The 14,621-nt window shown below is 47.7% G+C and overlaps 10 protein-coding genes across 10 annotated transcripts; 7 read left to right on the forward strand and 3 right to left on the reverse strand.

The window, feature by feature from the left end:
* Window positions 1-85: 85 nt before the first annotated feature.
* On the forward strand, window positions 86-2,923 carry OGAPODRAFT_75690 (uncharacterized protein; the record flags this gene model as incomplete). Its single annotated transcript, XM_018356065.1, has 1 exon — window positions 86-2,923. One exon carries the CDS (start codon window positions 86-88, stop codon window positions 2,447-2,449), a length of 2,364 nt encoding a protein of 787 aa, XP_018212660.1. The 3' UTR covers window positions 2,450-2,923.
* OGAPODRAFT_7331 (uncharacterized protein) lies at window positions 2,499-2,933 on the reverse strand (the record flags this gene model as incomplete). Its single annotated transcript, XM_018355866.1, has 1 exon — window positions 2,499-2,933. The coding sequence occupies one exon, from the start codon at window positions 2,931-2,933 to the stop codon at window positions 2,499-2,501; it is 435 nt and encodes a 144-aa protein (XP_018212661.1).
* A 49-nt stretch (window positions 2,934-2,982) lies between these two features.
* On the reverse strand, window positions 2,983-7,500 carry OGAPODRAFT_15928 (uncharacterized protein). The gene has a single exon (XM_018354058.1). The coding sequence runs from the start codon at window positions 7,425-7,427 to the stop codon at window positions 4,926-4,928; it is 2,502 nt and encodes an 833-aa protein (XP_018212662.1). The 5' UTR covers window positions 7,428-7,500; the 3' UTR covers window positions 2,983-4,925.
* OGAPODRAFT_12142 (uncharacterized protein) lies at window positions 3,066-3,569 on the forward strand (the record flags this gene model as incomplete). The annotated part of the gene is made up of 1 exon (XM_018353309.1): window positions 3,066-3,569. The coding sequence occupies one exon, from the start codon at window positions 3,066-3,068 to the stop codon at window positions 3,567-3,569; it is 504 nt and encodes a 167-aa protein (XP_018212663.1).
* On the reverse strand, window positions 3,596-4,837 carry OGAPODRAFT_7333 (uncharacterized protein; the record flags this gene model as incomplete). Its single annotated transcript, XM_018355867.1, has 1 exon — window positions 3,596-4,837. The coding sequence occupies one exon, from the start codon at window positions 4,835-4,837 to the stop codon at window positions 3,596-3,598; it is 1,242 nt and encodes a 413-aa protein (XP_018212664.1).
* Window positions 7,501-8,185: 685 nt separating the features above from the next.
* On the forward strand, window positions 8,186-8,607 carry OGAPODRAFT_15929 (uncharacterized protein). Its single transcript, XM_018354059.1, has one exon. It carries the CDS (start codon window positions 8,224-8,226, stop codon window positions 8,410-8,412), a length of 189 nt encoding a protein of 62 aa, XP_018212665.1. The 5' UTR covers window positions 8,186-8,223; the 3' UTR covers window positions 8,413-8,607.
* Window positions 8,605-9,773, forward strand: OGAPODRAFT_15930 (uncharacterized protein). The gene has a single exon (XM_018354060.1). It carries the CDS (start codon window positions 8,711-8,713, stop codon window positions 9,617-9,619), a length of 909 nt encoding a protein of 302 aa, XP_018212666.1. The 5' UTR covers window positions 8,605-8,710; the 3' UTR covers window positions 9,620-9,773.
* A 303-nt stretch (window positions 9,774-10,076) lies between these two features.
* Window positions 10,077-11,980, forward strand: OGAPODRAFT_15931 (uncharacterized protein). The gene has a single exon (XM_018354061.1). The coding sequence runs from the start codon at window positions 10,180-10,182 to the stop codon at window positions 11,458-11,460; it is 1,281 nt and encodes a 426-aa protein (XP_018212667.1). The 5' UTR covers window positions 10,077-10,179; the 3' UTR covers window positions 11,461-11,980.
* OGAPODRAFT_81874 (uncharacterized protein) lies at window positions 11,974-13,089 on the forward strand (the record flags this gene model as incomplete). The annotated part of the gene is made up of 2 exons (XM_018356573.1): window positions 11,974-12,047; window positions 12,082-13,089. Coding segments are annotated over 2 exons (1,082 nt in total), but the record flags the coding sequence as incomplete, so codon positions are not given.
* A 184-nt stretch (window positions 13,090-13,273) lies between these two features.
* OGAPODRAFT_12147 (uncharacterized protein) lies at window positions 13,274-14,617 on the forward strand (the record flags this gene model as incomplete). Its single annotated transcript, XM_018353310.1, has 1 exon — window positions 13,274-14,617. One exon carries the CDS (start codon window positions 13,274-13,276, stop codon window positions 14,615-14,617), a length of 1,344 nt encoding a protein of 447 aa, XP_018212669.1.
* Window positions 14,618-14,621: the final 4 nt, after the last annotated feature.

A 14,621-nucleotide genomic window follows, 5' to 3' on the forward strand; every position in this document is an offset into this window, starting at 1 on the left:
ATATTTATTTCGCTGCCAGCAGGGCGCGGTTCAGCAAAAAAGGATTTCCTGGCTTTTTCAATTCAAACTTTTGTGTTTATGGAGCATGCCGTTATTGCCAAATTTTCGCCCAAAGCATCAGAAGCTCATTCTCCAATGCTATCCTTCCAAGAAGCTGCCGCTTAATGAGACAAAACCGAACAACGCGGAGCTCAGCTATCTTTTGTACTATGCCTCGACTAGAAGAACGAAGCTCGAAAAAGTGGCCATCTTTCTCAACAAGAAGACCAAATTGGACGTGTCTCATAATCGCATTGGTCATATTAAGGTGACTTTGTTCATTTTACAGGAACTCATCACCAAATGTTCCGACGACTTGGGGATCATGGCAAGTCATATAATTGACATATTATCCCAAGTTGTTCGAATTAAAGATCTGTCTACATGCGAACTAGGACTATCAATCTTTAGCAATTTCTGCAACAAAATCCAGCAGAACCAGAAACAGATTCTGTCGAGCAGCGTGGATTTGCTGAGGAACTTTTTGCGTCTCGTTTCCAACTTCATTAGCCTCGGAGCTAACTCGCGTGATTACGAATGGTCCAAATTATCTTTGGACTCGACTACAGTTGTATCTAAATACGTCGATCCCAATGTTAGCAACTTTGAGAACGCCAAGCTCATTGAAAAGTGTATCATCGTGATTCTAGACAAAACGGACAAGGGAGACAATTCTTTGCGGCTGATGAAAACCTTGACGGGCCCCGAAAACCGGGACAAAAAAAAATCTATAGAAGAGCTTGCAATCAACGCTTTGAAGTCATTTTTTGACACAAATGCCAAAAAGCAAGTGGACCTGACCACAAAGGCGCTCGTTAAATACATCATTGAACATCCCAGAGAAGTCAGCTGGTTCAACAGACTCATTGAAGCGTGTGCTAAAAAAACCCATATCGAGCTCAGATATAGAATCGTGTCCATGTTCATTTTGGATCTGAACACGAGCAAAGACCCAGCGCAGAGAGAAACCATTGCATACTTGATATCGAATCTCCTCTCATCGGAGGACGTCAACATGGTTGGATTGCCGGTGAAGGAAATACTGAGCGATATTTTGAGGTTCCAAAGAGAAGCTGTGATTTCCAGACATCCCACGTCGCTCAACAATGGATACATTGAGATTGTTCGCAGCTTAGGAACTCACATCTATTACAATGACCAGATCAATGACATGTTGGAAGAGGTTCAAAAAATCTACTACCAGATCATGAACACGAATGAAAGTTTCACTCAGGCGTCCGAATTTGTGGAGATCTCGGATATCTTTATCTCTAATATCGAAGGAATTTTTCAGAGCGTGCATGGAGACAGTCTTATTGATTATAAAAGATCTCCATATCGGATCAGCGTATTCAATTTCTTGTTTTACACAATAGATTTCAAAAATGTGCCATCTTTTGTTAGTCCGGAAGCAAAGGTGGGGGTTCAAGTGAAGTGGTTCCAGCTGATTGATAAATTCTACTCGTTTGAGGCCGACTCTAAACTGTTTTCTAGACCAAACTATGAAAGCTGCATTAGCAACAAAACGGACAATGCCCTGCTGCTACTATTGAATCTTATTGGAACCATTGCAACCAATTCGACTATTGATCTAAACGCTCAGATCTACAAAACACTTATACAGCTGGTACACACAATGAAAACAAACTTTGTGGTCAACTACCTCAACTTTATCTCGGAGTGGTTCGCTTCCCCTGAGGATTTCAAATTCTCGCTCAACTGGCTGATAATCGCTGAAATTGCAAGAGTGTATAATTTGCAAGAGCTGTCACAGACCGCTGCCTCCAAAACACATGCCTTGGTTGAGGCGGGACTGTGGTACAAAGAGTTCCCAGCCATCACCCAGGACGACACGGCCGTCAAAGAGACAAGTTTGGGCCTCTCGTCGCGTGAGCTGATTGCCCAGCTTATCGCAAATCCAGAGCTCAAGACATGGCTCCATGCAGCAGGATACGAGGAAGCTAGCCCCGAAAAATCGCCTGTCGTCATCAGAACGCCTCCCAAAATGCTCCTCAGCCAAAACACCACCGCCACAGACTCGATTCTTAACCATTCTTCCTCGTCAATTGTTCTTCCTTACGACTCTCTGCCCCGGTCAGCTGCAGGATCTGCTGGCAACGGTTCGCTCTTCCAGTACTCCACTGCTCGCTCCAACACGTCGTCCAAAATGAACTTGAATTCAACTCATCTACGAGACCTGCGCTCAATCATTTCTGGCAACAGTGCTAGCCCGTCCAGTAGAGAGAGCTTGTACAAATACAGCATAACCAAGACATCGGCTCCCAACTTCGGACAAACGAAAAGCGGTCTTGCATATTGCATCAGCGACTTAGACCTTAGCGACGACTCAGAAAACGAGTATGCAGACGCTCAAACGGTCCAAAACGGAAACGGCCCGCTCACTGCATAAGATTACGATTGTTTCTAATCGGTTCATAACGTACATTAATCTTATATTATCACTCCTCATCGCTTTCAATAGCTTCGTCCTCAGCGTTCAAAGCATCAAACGCATTGAACTTGGACACCTGAGTAATGGCAATAGTGTCCCGAGTATCCACGCTGGCTTTGCCAGAAGAGATCTTGGAACTGCTGGTCTTGACTTTCATTGTGTGCTGCTTGATTTCCTGTTTGTCTTCTTGAGGGGCATTTTTCTTTGGCTTTGGAGTAACAAATGAGGTCCAACCCTCCTCGTCGGTCTGTTTCAACTCCTTTGGCTGTCTCTTCTTGAAGCCTGTGAACGATTTTCTTCTTAGCCCTTGGTCATCGACTTCTCTCAGGGCTTCCCGAACGTCATCAATCAGCTGGACAAATGAAGTAAGATCAATGCCAGTAGGAAGCACACCGTGAGACTGTAGAGCAAGCAATTCTTCCTCGGTGTAACGTTGGACCATTTCGCTTCGTTAAAACAAATTTCTATCTTCGCAAAATTTTAAGTCGTGTTTATTTTTACCCGGACGGAATGTCACTCAAGGCTGTGCCGGGATCTTTTTTTATCTCTAAACTTTTTTTTTATCGAACTGAAAATGCCTAAAAGTCTCGCCAGCGTCAACAAGAAGCTCAAGAATGCAAAGCTTCTGCATCCCAAAGGCCGCAGAGCCAAACTTTTATCGCGTGCAACTCTCCGAGAGGAGAATCTAGCAAAACGAAAGCTTGCCCAGCAGGAGAAAAAGTCTAACGAGCTGCAGATTGTCACATATTTCCAACAAATCATCACAGAAAACGAGGAATATAGTTCCAAGACGCAATTTAGTCTTGAAGAGCTCCAGAAATTCATTGAGGAGTTCATTTCGCGCGATGATGAAGAGCTGGAAGAGCTCCGAGCACAAAGAAGACCAGGCAGACCCGCATCAAAAAGACAAGATCTGCTCGAAATCCGCAGGAAACAAGAAGTCCACGTTTACGAGACCGGCTGGAGTGTTCCAGATTTGCGCGATCCCAAGACGGTGAAACTTTTGAGAAACTGGAATGGGGATAGAGGCAGTTTGACCGCGTTGATGTTCAATGTGGTGAAAAAATCTGCTATGTAGATCGATATAAACAGGCATTGGGGATATCATGTCATTGTAATGTCTTTGTTTTTCCTGGCGTCCTTGAAGTCTGCGAGCTGTGTGATCTCGTCGGAATCCACGAAATAGCTTAGGCCAAGGATACCGAGAAAGCCTAAACCAACCACCGCCAGACTGTTTCTTACCCATAGATAGAACTTGGTGGATTTCTTCCTGAAGAATACAAGTTTATCTAAATCTCCCTCTAGGAGATGCCAATTTTGAGCTATCAGCTTATTGATATGTCTGACGTAAGCTTCTGGTGACCGTAGTTGGGATAATAGTCGCGAAACGTTGGGCTTGTGAGGTTCCAAATCGTGAGGATCATACTCTCGCACTTTCTCTGTTTTTCCATTTTCATGCAGTATCATGAACTCATATCCCTTGGGCATCTGTTTTTCTGACGTCAGGGAAGGGAATAACTCTATATTTGAGTTGTTTTGTCCTGCAAAGAGACTGCTTGGAACAAAAGTATTTGGAACAAGCACAGGGGTAAAGAAATTGCCAGCCTCAAAAGAACGTTGGTCCTTGGAAGTCTGCTGTCTAGCCCACTCATAATTTTGTACGCTTTTGAATAATTGTTCCTGCGTCATGTCATTCTGATGCTTTGCCTCTTGTAAAAACGACTCCAACTCGGTAGGAGCTTCAGAAGGACCCTGATCTACGCTCATAATGAAAGGGCGGTACGAGGGCATTGGGGTAAAATTTGTCATTCTGGGAAGCTCATGGTGGTGATAGGAATCTTTTTTCTGGATCTTGTTGATAGAACTTAGGAGATCCTTGAAGGAGGCATTATTTTTCTTCTTCTTAACGGCTACAGGTCTTTGCTCTGGCTCAGCCTTTGGGACCTCCTTAACTTTCGTCAAAAGAGAGCCAATAGTTTCTGGCTGCCCTGATTCCGCGGGAGGTGATACAGGATCATCCGATGTTTTGGAGGGATTCAATTGTTGCATCAAGTAGTCGTAAAACTGCTTGTTGCGTTTCAATGTGGTGACAAACAGTGAGAGACGCTCTTTATTTGGCACATTCTTATTGTATCTGTGCAAGTTTCTGAACAAGTCCAGATTGCCATTGGAATCGGATGCGAAATACTTTTTGAACAAATCAATCTCAGAGCGGAATTTCTTGCAAAAATATGGGTATCCCAAAGGCTCAGACACAGCTGACGTCTTGGACTGGAATGAGGAAAACCGGTAAAAAGCTTTCGGGCCCCGCCAGACCCAAAACCTTGACAGCCGAGCACTTGACATGAAGCTTATTCAACTTCTACAAGTTTCAATTAAATTACGAGATGCACTGCCAAGTATAAATAATATAACCTAGGAATTACATAATGTATCACTTCTTCCTGCCGAAAAAACCCCTCTTCTTCTTCTTTTTCTCGGTAACTTTTGGTTCGGACCTAGCCGGAGGAATATATGCTGGTGTGTTTGGAGCTGGTGTCGCTTCTGGGACCGGAACCAGGTTGTTTGCCTGAGACGAAGCAGGCAAACTGGATTCGGAGCCGGAACCAGACACAGAGCCGGAACCAGAGCCAGACCCGCGATGCGCTGTAGACTCCGTAGTAATGGCAGCAGGTGCTTGTGCAAACTCCGGCGGAGCAAAAGGCTGAGGTTGTTTTTGAGGTGGAGCAGTCTGTGGCTGCTGCGGTTTTGGCTGCTTGTATGGCCCGTTGATCCCTAGTCCGTTAGATGTCTGACTTCTCCTCGTCAGTTGGTTCAAAGTGCCCGAGGAGCTTTGCCTCATAGGGTATGGTTGCTGCATATTGTTCATGCCAGAACTTTGAGAGGGTCCGAGCATCATGGATTGTCTTGATGGCATACCTCTGGTGTCGTTTCCAAGTGCGACACCATTAAGTAAGTTTGTGGACTTGCGGTTTTTTCTGGATGTAGGTTTAAATTGTCTGCTCTGCTGCCTGGCCATTTGCCCGTAGTAATCCTGTCCCTCGTACGTAGATTGGTGGCCATTCATTCCAGATATCATCGATAAGTTGTCCTGTGTATAAGACATTGGTACATGTTGCCTTCTTCCAGGTGCAGCAGGTGCCTTTTGCCCCACAACTTGCTGCTGCCCCGGCAATCCTTGAGAAGGGAGCCCGTGAGGAAGCGCTTGCTGGGGAAGGTAAGATGGAGAAGACGATCCATTGTAGTACTCTGTGCCTGCCGGTGGAGCAGGATACTGCTGTTGCGCTTGAGGTGGGGGAGCAGGTTGAACAGATTGGACTGGATACTGCTGCGGGTAGTACTGTTGATACTGCTGCTGCGGAGGGAAATACTGTTGGTACTGTTGCGCAGGCTGGGCCTGTGGCTGGACTTGCTGAGCTTCCCGCTGTTGGGCAAAAATGTTTGGAATAGGTTTTGGCTGGTAGCCGCCTGCTGGTACTTGAGGGTTTTGCGTCTGGTCGGAAATCACATACGCACGGGCCATTTCGGAAAGCTCTTCAAGATCAGTTTCCATATTCTGGTCCGGAGCAACAGCTTCATTTACATATTGGCCGTTGGATGCCACAGCAGGTTGGGAATTCGTAGGGTATGATCTTTGGTTATTAGGCTGGCTGTACTCCTTATTTTCAAAGTTGAATGCATTATTGTCTGATTGGGAGGCTGGAGGAGATGGATGAGCCGCGGCAGAGTGGATTGCAGGCTGGGCCAGCCTTCTTTCCGACTCCGCAATCTCTTTCTCCTTCAAGGCGTTTTTCACTGAAAGCTCGTCCTGCTGCAGTTTCAGATGTCTGATATTTTCAGCGTTTTTGCGCAACCAGAATATCGATGTTGGGTTCTCCAAGGTCGAAACATTGCTGGTGCATGCTTGTGTCATCATCGCGTACAAGAATTCCAAGTATGGAGTCTTGATGTGGAAGTCATCTGCAATGAGAATCGGCTGCAAAACTAGAAGGTCCAGGTAGATTTCATTCTGGTTGTAGAAGTCATAAAACAGTTTTGGGGCCTCCGAATAATCGGGGCTGAGGTCAACGACCGGGTATAATTGGCCCAGTCGTTGGAGCATGGAGGATTCGCTGTCATAGCTTTTGAAAAGCTTGCATCCCATGGTCTTAATGACACTGATGATCTCCTTGATCAGCCCCGAGATCAAGGGTTTTGCCAAAATTTGTTCTTGGAGCTGATCTGGAAAAGGCTTTTCAAATAATATGGACAAGGGCTCAATAGTTATTTTGGGAAGTGCAAATTTCCATTGGTACGACAGGAACTCCACCGGGGTGCTGAGCTTGTAGACGTCAATTCCGGCACTCTCAAAGAGGTCCGATATCTCTTTGATAAGTTTGATGTCGGTTTTCGTGTATTCATTCTCCGTACCGCTGCGGCCTACGTATAGCAAGTCACTTTCTTTTTTGCTTTTGTAGACCTGGTAGTTATTATTTCCCACCAGCCGGATATCGTAGTCAGACATTATGGATAGCACTGGAACGTCTGCGTCGAGTTGCATTGACAGCTTGACAAATGGCTCCAAGTTGACAAAATTGGTGGACTCGACGATAATTGCTGGAACCGAACCGACGGAAAGCTGTGCCACAACCACCTTGGCCAGTTTGCCAAACACCAAAGCCAGATCCTGCAATGACGTGGCAGACACGAATATGTAGTCGATCTTGGCTCGGGAGAGGTCTGTGTTGGATAAATACAAATCGAGAGACTCGTATACCGTTGACAGCGAGTACCTGGAATTGCCAAACTGCAAAGAATTCCACTGGAAGGTTTTATTTGATTTTGCAGAGGGGCTGACCACCGTGAGATCACACGTTTTGGAGCTAAACAACCGCCAGTTGTAGAAGGCCAGGTTGGGATGAGCCCCTATTGACAGCACGTTGTAACGGGAGGTCATAATAAACACAAGGTTGTTCAAGGAACGGCCGTTAGCAATGAAGAAGGATCAAAATTACTTGAGCAGGCCTTTGTTGAAGATCCAGCGAGCGCAAATTTTGGTCGTACCAAACAATGTTTGACTTAAAAGAAAATTCGGCGAAGGAGGGATCCAGTTTACAAGCAGAATATGGTTGGCAGGGCAGGGGTGTGCACACGGAGCAGGGTGGGACTATCGACCTTAAAAATTTTTTTCTACATCTTCAAATTTCCTCACGTCTACTGTGTATTGGGCAGGACGAAATGGCCTGCGACGGTGCATAGTTCGTCCGGAAACCGGCCTGGACTCCATTACTGGCTTGCCTCACCCGCGTTCCGGCTTCTGGGGTCTGGGACACGGACCGGCCGAATATAGTGGACGAAGAATAATCGAAAGTGTATCTCCGGTGGATGACTCCTGATTCCTTCGGTCATTGACTTTTGAACATTAGTTTTTGTGCTGTAGTGGCAGACTGGTGATGGGATAAAAACTTCTGCGTCGTAGCACCAAAGAGTGGTCAATGAGAAGGAAAAGCCTCAATAGAGCTGAAGTAGTAAGACTTCGAGTCCCATCACAGTATCAGGTTTCTGCATTCCTCCTTATGTCTACAAACTATCGTCCAGCAGGACAGCTTATATATCACACGCCTGCCTCCACTCGTGATATTAGTAATTGAGAGATTATTGCGCAGAAATATAAAAAACCGAAAATTGCCATATAATTAATTATTCCATCAATTTCTTCAATGTCTGCCAAACACTACAAGTTCGATGTCACAATGGCCTGCTCTGGCTGCTCTAATGCGATCAATCGTGTGCTCACGCGGCTGCCAGGAGTAAAGAATGTTGAGATCTCCCTCGAGAAACAGACGGTCGACGTGGTTAGCGACCTAGACTACGATACAGTGCTGCAGGCCATCTCGAAGACGGGAAAAAAGGTGAACGGTGGTACAATTGTGAGCGCATAGGTCAGATGGCATCCAGTGTCCCTTTGGACTCCCTCCGTGAATCTTTGCGTGTTGTGGCTGTTGCGCTTTCGAGTGCGGTCACCCGACTGCAGTCACATGACACAACAGTCAGGCTTTTTTGACGCCCGTACGATATGGACGTAATTGATAAGTTTTCGCAATGTTTAGCACAAATTTTTGATGGAATGTCTTTTACGTAGCACTCGTCATGTAAACAGTATTTGCCCCGCCTGGGTCGAGGGTGAAATATTTTCCGATACGGTAAAGTCGAATCTGAAAAAATCTTGACAATTCTCAAATGGAAAACAAAACTTCTGCGTTCTCGCTGCCGGAACCGGCTCTCTCGCTGGTATCCGGAGGCATAGCGGGAGCACTATCACGGACTGCGGTATCGCCTATAGAGCGTGTCAAGGTTTTGCAGCAGGTCCAGGGATCAACAAATTCGTACCAAGGTGTTTTCGGCTCGGTGCATCAGATATGGCGAGAGGAAGGATACAGGGGGCTGTATCGAGGAAATGGCATCAACTGCATTCGCGTGTTTCCCTACTCTGCTGTACAGTACGCGTCGTACCAACGCATGAAGCGGTTTCTAGCCCGGCCAGACGGCAGTCTCAGCACAGAAAGCAGACTGGTGGCCGGGACGGTTGCCGGATTTTTGTCGGTTTTGGTGTCGTATCCGATGGATCTGGTGAAGACGAGGCTCTCTGTCCAGACGGCGCAGCTCAGAAACCTTAAGAGCCGCGCCCCGATCGAGAAGCCGCCCGGGATGTGGCAGAGTCTCGTGAATATTTATCGCAACGAGGGAGGTATACCTGCGCTTTACCGAGGAATTATGCCGACCTCGTGGGGTGTGGCGCCCTACACGGCTCTTAACTTCACAATGTACGAGAGCATGAAGGAGCTGGTGCCGGAACAACACCGCAAAAACCCTGCCATCGCGCTCACTCTTGGGGCCATCAGCGGCGGGGTGGGGCAGACTATAATTTATCCGATGGACGTTTTGCGTAGGAGGTTCCAAGTGGCGACGCTGGGGGGTGGAGAAATGGGATTCCAGTACAAGTCGACAGTGGATGCGTTGGTGCAAATCGTGCGCAAGGAAGGGTACAAAGGACTGTACAAAGGGCTGCCAGCAAACATCTGGAAGATCTGCCCGTCGATGGCTGTGCAGTGGATGAGTTACGATCTGATAAGAAATTTGCTACAGTAGTTGGGCAAAAAGAAATACAGGCCAACGGGCCAGCCAGGAGCGACGTGATAAATGTGTATTTTTTTTTTACCGAGAACAATCACAGGGGTGGCTGCACCGCCCTGTTTTGTGGCCCTCGATAAGCTCTGTACACAATAGGTCGGTAGTACAAGAGCCAGCTTAGCGCACGATAGGCCAATCAGACCGAAGGGTTATAAGATTCATACAATCGTAATTTCCCAATTGCCTTATCTTTTGTTCAGCACAACAATAATCCGTGCGCCAGAATAATTGGCCATCCGCACACTGTGCATATTTGTTTTACCCCGACAATCGAAACAGAAAATCTGCAGACAGAAAATCTGCAGCTCCTGTGCAGACGATTATGAGTATTGCAATGCAACATCCTCTGGCGGAGGCTTCTTATAAAAAGCCTCAAATCCAAAACTGATAGTGTTTTCAAAAACCGAAACGAAAGTTCACGTTCAAGTCACGTATTAGTACACACACCACCCCAAACTGCCGGTGGACGAATCGAAGTTCACATTTTGACCCGCTTTCGCCGTTTTCGCCCACAGCAAATGCAATACACAAATGTTCCGGCTCAGAAATCAGATTCCCATGTCAAGCTTCTGAAAAAGGAGATTGAAAGGGAGTTCAGTGAGCAATGCAACACTTCGCTGCAAATATGGCGCATGTTCAACAACAAAAATACACTCTTGCCTAACAACAAGCGCATTCTGAACCTGTCCTGGAGACTCAACAGTATCGAGAACGTTAAGCGTCGGAGGAATTCCGACTCAACCAGCAAAATCACCAAGACCTCTGTGGTCCGCAACACTCACAAATATTCAGACTCGCAATCGAGCAACAATTTATCCCTGACAAAGCCGCATTTGCCGGAATCGTTACTGAGTGCCGAGACGCCTGAAAACCCGGAATTCGACTACATCGAGCACATTCGCAGAATTTCAAAAGAGGAGTACGGGGTCAACCCCGACGTCCGCTCTGCCACTGAACCGTTCCGTTCATCGATATCCTCGACGGAACACGAACCAACATTCTCCATAACCGACCCGATTACAATAGATTCCAAAGATCGCATGGACATTAACGACTACTTTTCACCAGAGACCAGCCATTCACTGTCTTCTAATACTAATTCAATATTTTCGACCGCTGCCGCTCAGCCGTTCCAGTTCTCGCAGACGCACCATAGCCAGTCTGGCGTGACTCTTCCGCAGACGTCTTCCCAAGGAAGGCAAAATGACGACTTCAACGTGGACCATTTCTTGAAATTCGACGACAACATGTCCGAGATGATGGAGATGACCAATTTCGCGCAGTCTGACAAGGAAAAGCCTTTGAGTTCTATCAAAGAGGAGAAGACCTCGTCGGACTACAGCTTGGCCAATTACATCAACACTCTGGAAGTTTCATTAGATCGTCGCGACAGACCAGTTTACGACAAATTGTCGCCTACGTTGACGACGGCAAGCACGAGGTCTGTGCCTACGGTGACGCCGGCCTCTGCAAAGAGCTCTCAGCAACCGATTTGCGAAAACTGTTTCACGTCTACGACTCCTTTGTGGCGTAAAACGTCGGACAACAGGCTTTTGTGTAACGCCTGCGGCCTCTTTTTCAAGTTGCACGGTGTCATTCGTCCTCTCAACAATACCGCGTCTGGACCGAAAGCCACCGAGCGCAACAAGCGTAAGCGTGCCGCAGTGGAACTGGGAGAGCACAACTCAACGGTAAAAGTTGCTCCCCAGCCGATCCGCACAGACAGTTTCAAGTCGGATAATATGCAAATGGGCGAGACATTTGCCGGGGACTGGGAATGGCTCAAGTTCAATGTTTAGATGGAGAGATTGACGTTGAAGTTGCCGACGCCGGACCGCGACTGTTTGCGAGCGGAACCAACGTCGGGAGACTTCCAAAAGGAGAAGAGTGAGAGCCACAGAGAGCTCCAGGACCACATGTTACTAATAAGCTCGCCGCTATTTTCTTCATTGGTGAGTTCCTGGATGACTCTGTTGGAGAGTCTGTTAGAAAGCTTCATTCGCGAAGTTGGCTTCTTGGTCCATCTGGACTTGCGGATCTTTGTTTTGTGGTTAGGTTTGGTGGTGTTGTGTCGCAAATTGAGAAAAGCTGAGGAGTCCGAGACATAGCCTGTGGATAGCAAATTGATGATAGATCGCCAGATTCTTTTCGCTGTTCTGTACCTCGAGTATCGAGGTGGGGGCATCGACCGCATCTGACGATAGCTAGATCAAATAGTAAAATCTTGTGCGCTTATTACAGAGCACAGCCCGGAGAAACGAATATCGAGAAAAAAATATTTATAATGGATTGACGTGTTATAGAAATACAGAAAATGCGCTTATGGGGGATTCTCTCGCTATTTCTTCTTGCCATTGTTGTGATGGCCAAGAGGGACTACTACGAGGTAAGTGGCGAGGCTTAGTACGACTAACGTTCAGGTTCTCGGAGTTTCGAAGGATGCTGGTGACAAGGAAATCAAACAAGCGTATAGAGAGCTCTCAAAGAAATACCACCCAGACAAAAATCCCGGTGACGACTCGGCGCAAACCAGGTTCATGGAGATCGGCGAAGCATACGAGGTGCTTATGGACAAGGAAAAGCGTGCTGCGTACGACAATTTTGGCCACGAGGGTCTCCAGGGGGGCGGCCATCAGCAGCAGCATCATGATCCGTTCGACATGTTTGCCAATTTCTTTGGCGGCCATCAGCAGCGCCGTGGTAGACCGCGAGGCGCAGACACCTCAACAGAGCTAACATTCACACTGAAGGAGTTTTACAACGGGCTTGACACGGATTTTTCATTGCAGATGCAAAATATATGCGACAAGTGTTCTGGGTCGGGATCCCAGGACGGAAAGACCCATACGTGTTCGCAATGTAACGGCCGCGGCCGTGTGGTAGTTAAGAGACAGCTCGGACCTGGAATGTTCCAGCGTTTTGAGAGTCCGTGTCCGCAATGCCAGGGGTCTGGAAATCAAATTACCCATCACTGCAAAAAATGCCATGGCCAAGGAGTTGTTCGTGGCGACCGCAAATATAACTTCCATTTGCAGCCAGGAACGCCCCGCAACCATGTTGAGGTGTACCGGGGAGAGTCTGACAAATCGCCCGAGTGGGATGCGGGCGATCTACGGGTCAAGATTGTGGAAAGCAGTGCCGGCAATTTGGGCTATCGACGCGTCGGAAATAATCTATACAGGACGGAAATTCTGACGTTGAAAGAGGCATTATGGGGCGGATGGGAGCGCACAATTCCGTTTCTTGATGATTATGATAACACGGTGCTGCTAAAGCGTGCGCCAGGCGAAATGGTGCGGAGCGGCGAGGTCGAGAGGATCCGCGGTCGCGGAATGCCCGTGGCTAACAGTGTGGACGAGTATGGCGACCTGTTCATCCAGTACACGGTTCTATTTCCAGCGAAAGCAGGTATAAAGGATGAGTTATAGAGATAGAAGGTGAAAGATCTTGCCGGAATTAGTATTGCAAGTCGTTGTTGTAAATAAATTTCCGTGCTATCAGCTGAAATAATTTCCGAAAAAAGAATTACATTTCTCTTATCTTTGGTTCCTGATACGGGTGCAAATTCCGCACGTCTATAAAACAGCCAGCCCTTGCTCTTTGCTGTTGTCAATGTCTGCCGCAGTTGCCAAACCAGCTCCACCTCCACAAGACACCGCTGACGAGAAGCTTCTCCCAGGAGAGCACACTCTGCCTGCCTCCTGGTGGACCTCACAGAAAGTATTCGATTACGAAAAAAAAGCCATTTTTGCAAGGTCCTGGCTTTTTGTCACCCACCAGCAGCGCTTCAAAAAAGCAGGCGACTACTTTTCCTACAGCTTTATGGGCTGGAACTTCTTCCTGATCAAGACCAAAGCCGGCGAAATCAAGGCCTTCCACAACGTCTGCAGACACAGGGCTTATCCTGTGGTCAGAAAGCAGCAGGGATCGTCAATTGTGCTTGGTTGCAAGTACCACGGCTGGTCCTACAACACTGACGGCCTACTGACCAAGGCACCACACTTCAACGAGGTCGAGGGCTTTGACCCCAAGGCCAATTCCCTGTTTGAGATCAGAAGCCATACCACGAAGGAGGGCCTGGTTTTCATTAACTTCGACAACACCGACCAGTACACTCCATTCGAGGAATTTTTCGCAGGACTCGACCAGGAAATGGCCGAGTACGACTTTGACGACTACGAGTACCACATGTCGTACGAGCTGGACGGCGAGTTCAACTGGAAGACCCTGATGGACGGCTACCAGGAGTGCTACCACTGTCCGACCGCTCACCCCGGCCTCAATTCTGCCTTCAAGATGGAAACCTACAAGGTTGTTCCTAAGGGCAATTACTGTCGCCATTATGCGAAGATCGTCGAGGACGAAGTTGAAGAGGTTGAGGAGGAGGACCCAGACACCGAATCGTCCTGGTTTGGCTTTGGAAGAAAGAAGCAGGAAAAAAAGAAGACCGTCAAGACCAGAGAGAACCCGGGAGGAACTTTCAACGGTCTGTGGTGCTATCTGTTCCCTACCAACGGTGTGAACTGTTACTCTCCAGCGTTCTACACCATCAGAGTGCTGCCAATTGCGCCATCGAGAACTATTTTGCAGTATGACGTCTATACCAAGAAGGGACTCGCAGAAGACAAGAAAAAAGACTTTGTCGACTTCTTGCAACAGGTCGAGATCGAGGACTTCAATCTGTGCGTCCAGACCCAGAAAAACCTGAACCAGGGTATTTATTCCACGGGATACCTCCACCCTCTCAAGGAGCGCGGAGTCTTACACTACCAGGGCCTGGTGAAAGACATGGTCAAAAGACACTTTGAGCTCGAACAGAAGGAAGGAAAGGAGATCAACCCGGCCAGCATCGGGGGCAAGCAGAATTCCAGCGAGGCCCAGGAGCTGGAGGAGCTGTGCTCCAAAATTGAGTGCCAGGGTTCGAACCCCGAGTCGCTCGGCGAGCTCGACTGGTGAGCAT

This window comes from Ogataea polymorpha (assembly GCF_001664045.1).
Source record: "Ogataea polymorpha strain NCYC 495 leu1.1 chromosome Unknown OGAPOscaffold_2, whole genome shotgun sequence".
Lineage (NCBI taxonomy): Eukaryota > Fungi > Ascomycota > Pichiomycetes > Pichiales > Pichiaceae > Ogataea > Ogataea polymorpha.